At 38.1% G+C, this 9,552-nt stretch overlaps 1 protein-coding gene across 1 annotated transcript; it reads left to right on the top strand.

Moving 5' to 3' along the window:
• Positions 1 to 369: 369 nt before the first annotated feature.
• Positions 370 to 4,282, top strand: LOC131061286 (uncharacterized). The gene is made up of 2 exons (XM_057994879.2): positions 370 to 597; positions 3,046 to 4,282. The coding sequence occupies exon 2, from the start codon at positions 3,061 to 3,063 to the stop codon at positions 3,946 to 3,948; it is 888 nt and encodes a 295-aa protein (XP_057850862.2). The 5' UTR covers positions 370 to 597; positions 3,046 to 3,060; the 3' UTR covers positions 3,949 to 4,282.
• The last annotated feature ends 5,270 nt before the right edge of the window (positions 4,283 to 9,552 follow it).

Raw genomic sequence — 9,552 nt, 5'->3', positions numbered from 1 at the left:
CATGCATAATTGTAATATGAAAATGTTGAATGTATGAGACAATGTGCAAATAAGAATAAGATAAAGATAAGATTGAATGCGCATAATGTACAAATGTTGAATGCACGAGACAATGTGCACAAGCCTTTCCACTAGACCTCTTCGGCTAAGAGCCAAGGACTAAAGGGTATCCATCCCAACCTCATCCCTTTTCAAGATGTCAAAGCCATGCACTCAGCAAGAAATGATCCCTAGTGGGCTCATCAAGAACCATATAATGTCACCAACAAATCGAAAGCCCATTGACGATGTAGATAATTATGAAAGAAAAAAAATAAAATCTCAAAACAACATAAATATGCAAATTTCACCATTACAATTAGTAATCCAACTAATGGACCCTTCCCTACCTGCGATAGCTTATAGCTCCTCCCCTCCTTCCATGTGACCGTCTATTATCTCTCCTCTCTGTCCGTATGACCTTCGATTCTGCTTTCCAAAACAAGAGGGGAACTCCGAGAAGCGCCCCTGGACTCTGAAATATACGCCTTTACCGCGAAGCCATTGCAACGCTACTAAGCTCACTGTTTCTCATGCGTACCAAATATCTTATCGCAAGTAAGCTACTCTATTTTTTTTGTTTAAGAACAGTAATCTAGGCTTTCAAAATCACGAACTCTAACAGTAAAATATAATCTGCATTGAATTTATGGAAGCAATCCAACTTGCTTGCATTTTTTCACTGATTGAATCTGGAAATGATTGTTGATGGAAGCAAAATTGATAGTTTGTGAAAACCCTAGATTTCTTTTCATTCTCGAGATTAATATTTCGCATCAGAGCTACTTAATTGATGGGAAGGCCTTAAACGAATAAAATAGGCAACTTTTACTTCTGAAGTTTTTCAAGGTTCCGAGGAACCCCCTTCACAATTGGTAAGTTTTCCGTAATTCATACTTTTGCTTGCTAAAGCGAACCTAATCAAACTAATAAGATGTATTTCTTAATCATTTAACCAATACATTTAATAGTGGTACAATGAAGAGGAACCTTTCGAAACGCAGCTTCGATTTCCAATAATACAAGGTTTGAGATTTGTATACAGTCTATTTCAATCATTACAAAGAACATGGAGCAAAATGTATGACATATTGGCTACGTTGCTAGAGTTATGACATCTTCACCTTCAAATAACCCAACATTTTGTCAACCCTAACTGTCTAACTGAAAAGAAAAAAAAAGTCAGATGGGATCAATGTTCTTGCTAGTTATCTCTAACAAATTTGATCGTATGGCTTCCAATTTCCTATGCCAAAAGCTCTTGTGCTGGACTAGGTTTTGGGTAGAAAAACACATTCTGTCAATGCCAACATACTTGGAGATTCATTTCTTGAATGCGCAAACAAGGCACCCTTTGTTTGAGATAGAGGCAATTATTATTATATTTTAAAAGGGTTGGTGGATTACTCCATTTATTTTACTAGAAACATTGTGGCGAGGAGATGCAGCCATCTGATATCTGAATCTCAAGAACTGGCATTTCTGATCTGCAACAGATAGGCAGCCAAATCCGCACAAAAATATCAAAAATCCAACAACTGATTCTGCCCGTTATCCAGCAACAATTTCAATATCTGTCCATGAGATGAAGCTCTGTTCAATCAGCTTCATGTTGGGGTCTTTCACAGAATTTCTGCTGCGAAAAAGTGCAACCTGGTATCTACATAATTTTGAGATTTTTCTTCCATCCCAATGACTTTAAACAGTTTGTTTGTGTTGAGAAAATTCCAGGATTAAGATCTGAATATGACATATCTTTGTATGAATATGAAACAATATTGGTTTCTACTTCTATTGCATGATAGCCGAAATCAAAAAGTCCACCATATGTATATAAATAACCTAAACCTTTCTTACCCCAAGCCTTAGAACCCCTTTCCATTTCATTTGCATTTCCCGTTTCTTGTACTATAGCTCTCCATCAGAGTTGTGATTTTCTTTCTGTGGCGAAAAAGGCATAAGATTATGTTGGTGCATATTCACACGTCTTGTTATCCTGCCTTCTCAGGCTCTATTTTTGGGTGTTTCTAGGAAATTTGGGTTTTAGGTATCCCTTGAGGCAGCATTGTGTTATTCCTTGGTATGTATTCTCGGGTACAAACTTTGTGTCGCTTGAGATTGCACAATCAAAAAATAAATTGTCTTGTGGATTCAAGTAAATCTTGAGAATAACATAACATATTCTGATAAGAAACTTTTCAAGAAGCTCATCACTTGAACAAATCAAGACTGGTGTTTTTGGCCATTTAAGAGACTGGTTGAGGTGCCAACTTGTGTGTTAAGAGATTAGTTTTAAAGATGTTAGTATTTTACACTATCCATACGTACAAAGCAAACAAACAGACTACCTACGAATCATCCATTTTGTCTTCAGCATGTTGCTTAAGGAATGTTAATGATGACAAGATATTTTGACTCGTGTGTTACTATCGGTTTAACAATAAACATAAATCCAGATTGCAATGTACCTTCTTCAGTTGAAGATCTAAGGACTTGTAGAACATATTTATCTGTCTGAGGATCAAAATTAAGAAGATACATTCAACCGTCACAGATTTTTTGCAATCGGTAATAACCTTACAAATGAAAGCTATACAGCCACATATCTTATTGCTTATGATTATTTTCATATCCAAATTCACCAATTTTACACATTTATGCTTATGTTGTAATTGGCACCAGGCTGCCACTGCTAAAGTTTTGCTTATTGATATTCTTGAATTTATATCTTCATTTGTAAGGATCCGCTTTGCTCTCCTTCCCACCCTTCCAGTTCAATTCCTTAATATTCTCTACCAACGTTAACTATAACTGAAGGCAGCATCATTGTTTTTTGGGGGCGTTGGGGGGGAGGTTTCATGTCTCTTTCCTTCTGTCCTTTGTCTAGGGTTAGTGCTTTGACGTTAAAATTTTGAACTTCCTTTCTTTTATAATAGGTAGTTTAGTTTTGGGATATGAAACTATTCTCTGATCCATAGCATACACATGGTCGTTTTTCTTTTTCAGGACTCCCACTGATTAATGAATGGCATTTCTAATTCCAGCAGTTTACGAGCTGCCTTTTCCTATTGTGTACAACAAGTGCATTCCTATGATTACGAACATTATCTTTGTCTGTTGCACCTACCACAAAGCCTGCGGAAAGCAGCGTTTGCACTGCGTGCATTTAATATTGAAACAGCAAAAGCCAGGGACAATGTATCAGATGCTAAGTTGGCATTGGTACGCCTTCTGTGGTGGCGTGATATAATAGATAACATTTATAAGAACAAAGTTGCTGAACATCCTGTAGCCCAGTCTCTAGCATCAGTTATTAATGAGCACAAGTTAAGCAAACACTGGTTGAACCGGTCCATTAAGGCACGGATTGAAGATACTGAGATGGAAACTCCTCCAGTGAGTCTTGCTGACCTGGAACAGTATTCAGAGAACACTTCTTCTGTCCTCTTATACCTCATGCTTCAGGCTGGGGGAATCCAGTCCACTTCAGCAGATCATGCTGCTTCACATATTGGTAAAGCAAGTGGCCTTGTTCTTTTGCTCAGAGCAACAGCATATCATGCCAGTCGACGGCGTTCCTATATTCCTCTTGAGATAGCTGCTAAGCATGGATTGTCACAAGAAGAGATATATAGAGGAGAACACAAGGAAACCCTAGAAAATACCATCTTTGAAATTGCATCAACTGCAAATACTCATTTGGAAAAGGCTCGAGAGCTTTCAAGCAATGTACCCAAAGCTGCATTGCCTGTGCTCTTACCTGCAGTACCAGCTCAGATCCTGTTAGATTCCCTTCGCAATAGACATTTTAATGTTTTTGATCCAACCCTTAATCGGGGCATATCAGGTGTTTCTCCTCTATATTTTCAATTAAAACTGAAATGGTGTGCATTTAGGGGAAAGTACTGATTCGTAACACTTATTCATTTACCAAAGAGGAACAGCACTTTACCATGAATCCAAACAAATGTAACATTAGATCTTAGTGTTTCATATCTTGCAGAGTGCTGCTAATTGAATGCAAGCAAATGGAAATAAAGGGAATTGTTTTCACCGTTAGCAATGGTTGGTATTTGTAAGTGCTTGTCTGAAGTAAAATTGATCAAAAGTCACTTGGTATTATCTGAATGAGTTTGGATTAGATTCTTTTTCATGAATTACTTGTTGAAGCTTCGGCTGAAAACTGTCTTCTAAACATGTTTTATGTAAACTGGTATTCTTGAATGCAATGGGCTTGAAGAGATACTGCTTGCATCATCTGATAGTTTGCTTGTTGCTTCAGTGTTAAAAAATTAAAACAACAATTTGATTCGTTTTGAAGATCTCTTTTGTATAAGGAAGGTCAAAAGTTTATTGTTGTCATCAATTTTGCTTAGGTACCTATCCAATTCAATTCATTATTAGGCTTGATTTTTTATTTTCCATATAATTTTAATAGTGACTAAAGTTTAGGGCGGTGTGTCAGTATTTTGGTTTATATCAAAAGTTTCAACATTACATAATAGTTTGTGGAACATATTCAGCCATGACCAGAAAGTACCTTCCATAGTATAAGGTATGGCCATGTGTAGGCCTGATGGTGAATGCTTTCATATTCCATAGTGGTGGTCACATGTTTGTATTGAGAAGAAGTAGGGTTGTATACCTTGTTGAACAAAATATAAAGTAATGAAAAAACATTTTTCTTGTAAAATGCTCGAAAAAGAAAGGGTCTCATTGACTAAATTGGCGACCTATTTGGACTGACCTGATTAACTGTCATTACCTTTCACCTTTTTTTTGTATTAAAGATAGCAAGAAAATCATACATATATCAAATTGTCTGAAGTTCAGGACAGCATTAAGCTGTCATGGTAGGAATTAAAAACCAGAGCCTATGAGTTAGCCACAAAAGGCATCATTTTATCCTATATACTAATGACATATACATCAGTTTGTAAACATGAACTACAAATTGAGGGGCACACATTTGCCTTGTTTTGCGTTCCAATCCTCTGCTTTATCTTGCTGTATGTCAACCTGTAGCAGTGGTATATCAATCCGATATGCATTCTGGATTCTTTGTATGCCTGGGCTGCTTGCTAAAAAAGTCATCATATGTTGCAGATTGTATATCAAAACTGTCATGCAGCAAAAAACATGATATCCTTTGTATTCAGAGGTTTCTGCTCTCACTGTACTGATCTAAGTCCCTCCACCCAATGGGGGGATCTATGTTTCAGATTTCCTCATTAGAGTTGACCGCTTCAATGCCAGAGTATTCTCCTTTGTTAATGTGGTATCTGGCATTGGTCTTCTTGTTCTTCTTCTCAGTCTCTTTGGCCTTCTTCTCAGTGTCTTAATCATTCAAGCTTGCCTTCATTGTACATTTTAACAAATTCCCTCAGTCCTTGCACAAAAGGTCTATTCTCTGCCTTGGTGTAAGCCCAAGTGTGTCCATATAGAACTTTAGATGAATTAACCCGGACTGTGCCATCTTCCAATAATTTCATGAATTAGAACCTTGAGATAGCCAGAGCTACAGTTACCTGCATAGCAATATTGACATATATGAACCTCTTACAAGACTTAGTAAGTGCCATGTTGGTTCCTTGAAACTTTTCCTCATTCTTCAATATCCAAATATGCCATAAAATTCTAGTAGAGAAAATTAGCCAAAAAATATAACAATCTTTGTTCAACCCAGGCATATTACCAAACAGTATCTCAGAGTAAACAATTTTATTATTCCATCCTTTCAAATTTAAATAGAAGAGATTCTAAATTTCCTTAGCAATGAAACAATCAAAGAATATATGTTTAATAGTATCAGGCCTCCTACACAGACTGCATAATTCATCATCATTCCTAAACATTTTATAAGGCAATCTTTGCAGTAACAATAGCCATTTAAAACAGGCCCTTTTGGGCTCAATGGTATTATTTCATAACTTACTGAAGCTGTTCTGTCAACTCTTACTTGGTAAGATTACCTGCCAGATCTGGTTGACATACTCAACTAAGTCAGAATCGCTGCACAAAGTTTTTTATGTCATTTTGGCATTAATTTTCTGCAAGACAGTCCCATCGGACCATTTCAATTTCTTCAGATTAGCTTTATCATTAGAGCAAGTCATAGGAAGGTGAAGATGGATACATGCTTCTCTAAGAACTGAATACGTCCTCCAGTTAGAGTGAGGGAGATCAAATTCATGGCTCAGAGAGGTCCAAGACTTTAAATGCCCCTCACAAAGAATGTCATTGAAGCACTTAATTCCTTTAAAGTACCAATTTTTAGCAGAGCATCCTTGCAAGAGAGCAAGAGGCTTTTCTTTGTGATGAAGGTTCCACAATATGGACCTCTCACCACTTATTTTGTTGTTTTCAGAAATGATACAATTATTGGTAAAAAGGCCTTTGACATTCTCACAAGCTTTCCATATCGTTTTGAGCACAATGGATCTAGCAGGAGCCACAGGAAAGTTGCCAGCTAACAAATCAATGAGAGGAAGAAGTTTCCCAGACTTGGCTTGCTTGGGAACAAGACAGAATAATATTATTTCTAGCAAGCACCTTCCAAGGTTCATCCCTTTCTAGGGCTTTGATGATCCATTTACATGCAAGCGCTATGCCCTGCATTTCAATGTCCTTCGAGCCTAACCCCCACTCTCCTTATCTGCTTTTGAATGTCATCAAGTTGATAACTACAAAACAACCAAACTGAAGCAACAATCGGCAAAAAATAGCGTTTTTTGACGATTAATCGTGGATCGGCGACGGCAACGATTTTTTGGGGTCGGATAAAATCGTTGACCGATTTTTGGGGATTTTCAACGATTTATAGAGCGATTAATCGCGAAAAAACGCAGGATTAATCGGATATAAAACGTCGCCCTAAAACGGCACAAAAATAATTACCGCAAAACTCTAACACGGCGCGAAAATCGATAGAAAACATCTTGCATTATTATTATAAATTGCGTGCAGGTTGCCGGAAGAGAGCATTGAGCTGCTCAGCAAAATCTTGAAAGCATTGAGCACACGGGTTGCGGATTGCCATTGAGCTGCGGGTTGAAGGGGTTGACAGCTGGACAGAGTTGCTGGTTGAAGGAAGCATTTTCATGCAGGTCCAGGTCGACAACAAATTCATCCACTTCATCCAGAGCCAGGTCGAGGGAGCATTTTCTTCCAGTTTGGCCCTTAGAGCTACGTTTTTATAAATAAAAATTCCTTGAAATTTAATCAAAAATTTGTATTAAATTCTTTTTTTTTTTTGGTATGTTACAGTTTACACATATATTAAATGTTATCGATTTTTTTTTTCTAGAAATTTTATATGAATCGAATAACGAATTTTAGAGAAAAAATTTCAAGAATATTATCTTCTAAATTTTTTAATCAAATATTTATTTTTATTAGATTTTCTTTTTGTAAATTAAGTTTGTATAAAAAATACTGTAGAATTTATTTTGTATTTCTATTAAATATTAAAAAATATAAACAAACGTCCGATTCTGGTGCTGCTAGCCACCTTTGATGAATTTCGGATTAGCCACATCTATAGGGAAGGCAATGGAGAGGCTGACAGACTCTCTAAAATGGCGATTGTCGATGGTGACCCCCCTTGGCACTCTGATTGGGTCTTTCTGATTGATTTGTTATCCCAAATGAGCTTCCACCGGTTGATATGGTCCGATTATCTTGCCACTAATGGTGCTTTCCGGTTGAGTCTGTCGGTTGTGGTCTCAACTGATTGTCTTCTCCTTCTAGCTGATATGTTTCTCCGATTAACCTACCGGTGATGGTGCTAACTGGTAGTATTGCCTCCACCGGTTGATATGGACTCTCGACTATCTCACTGGTGGTGGTGCTCACCGGTTGAGTTACTTGTCGGTTGCGTTCTCCATTTCTCCTTTCGGTTGAGAAGTTTCTCCGATTGAACTACCGGTTGTGGCACAAACCGGTTGCATTGCCTCCTCAGTTGCCTCTATATTTTTTACTTCATCTAATGGTCGTGGCTCCCGGTGGATTGATCGACCGATTGATTTGTTCACCAGTTAAGGTTTCCTCTTGCCACCGAGACGTGGCTCACTGTCGTCATTATTGGTTTGTGTCGGTTTGCGCCCTGTGGCAATTGGACATGTGTGTACTTTTAATTGATATCTAGTTACGACTAGATCCTATCAGGATATGCATATAATTACTTGATGGATAAAGACGGTCGACATTAAGTTGACGAACTTTGGATCAAAAGTTGATTGGACATTGTCACTTCACGCATGTGTGTATTCAATAGGCATGAGCTACTTGCCTGACGCCCGTATCCCCTAGTTTGATGACGTGCTACTTAACAATGGAATGCCCTCATTTTCCCATCAAACATGCATTCTTCACTCGGTGACTTGCTATGGAATCCCCAATTCTCCTTGAAGCTACTTGTCGACAGATGGCCTTCTTGGTCGAAATCATTGACAAACGTTTGCAGGAGGTCCTCTACTCTCGACACCCTCTTATTCTTCATAGCCTTAAAAGGATACTAGGGAAGGAATTCCTTACGGCTTATCACAGGTACAGAGCCAATGCCGATATCTCGGCCTTTTTCCTTGCAATGGTGATATGCATGGGGACTAGCAAGCAAAGAGTAAAGCTTTTAACTCAAATGGTGTTTAAACACCGCCTGCTAGGGGAAATTGATGTCGTGTTGGACAATATTGATGGTAACCTGAGAATACTGCTTCCCCAAAATTACTATATGTCCTTGGGCAACAGGGCGGAGGTGAGAAAGTTTGTGATTGTGAACTCTCTGGACTTTGATGCTCTTCAAGAAACCTGGCCTGCCATTACCAGGAATATTGAATTTCTGCTTAAGGTGACAGGCATTCAAAATGGCTTCACGTCGGAATGGAGGGAAAAATATCTTCAAGATGAAGGGTTGGCGGGTGCAGAAGGATTTGGTATTCTGGAGAATGGAGATTTGGTTGATGGCAATGTCTGTGGGTTTGGGCTTGGCGAGGAGTGGTTCCCAAATGACTACCGACTCCCTAGGGAGAAGGCTGAATCAGCGGCTCACTCGACCTGTGGCATTGAATGCCCTATAATCCTGGATGCGGCTCGTGCTCCTGTGGACGATGACTCGGAAGACTCCCATTGATTCCGGTTGTGTCACCTTTCTCCGGTTTCTTTGTTATCTGGTTATTGTTTTTTGTTTAAAGGCCTCTGGCCGGTTTTGTTATCTTCTTCCAATGGTTGTCGACTGGTGTTTTGTACTTATCCAGCCTCCATTGCTGGTTTCTTTTTATATAAGGAATAGAGCTAGGGTAGGGGGTTTTCTTCCTGGTTATTTCCCCCTACCGCTTTCACTGAACCAGGCCTTGTATTCTCCTATTTTGATTAATACAAGGGCGCTGCCCCTCTGCAGCTATTTACTTATATATATATATATATATTTACATATATATATTTACATATATATATATATATATATATATATATATATATATATATATATATATATATATTTACATATATATATAT

This window comes from Cryptomeria japonica, chromosome 11 (genome assembly GCF_030272615.1).
Source record: "Cryptomeria japonica chromosome 11, Sugi_1.0, whole genome shotgun sequence".
Taxonomy (NCBI): domain Eukaryota; kingdom Viridiplantae; phylum Streptophyta; class Pinopsida; order Cupressales; family Cupressaceae; genus Cryptomeria; species Cryptomeria japonica.
Note: the sequence above shows the minus strand (reverse complement) of the source record. Positions and strands in the feature narration are given on the sequence as shown.

Bases quoted from the DNA above. Each gene is read 5' to 3' on its own strand.
- LOC131061286 (XM_057994879.2), top strand. From the start codon at position 3,061: ATGAATGGCATTTCTAATTCCAGCAGTTTACGAGCTGCCTTTTCCTAT.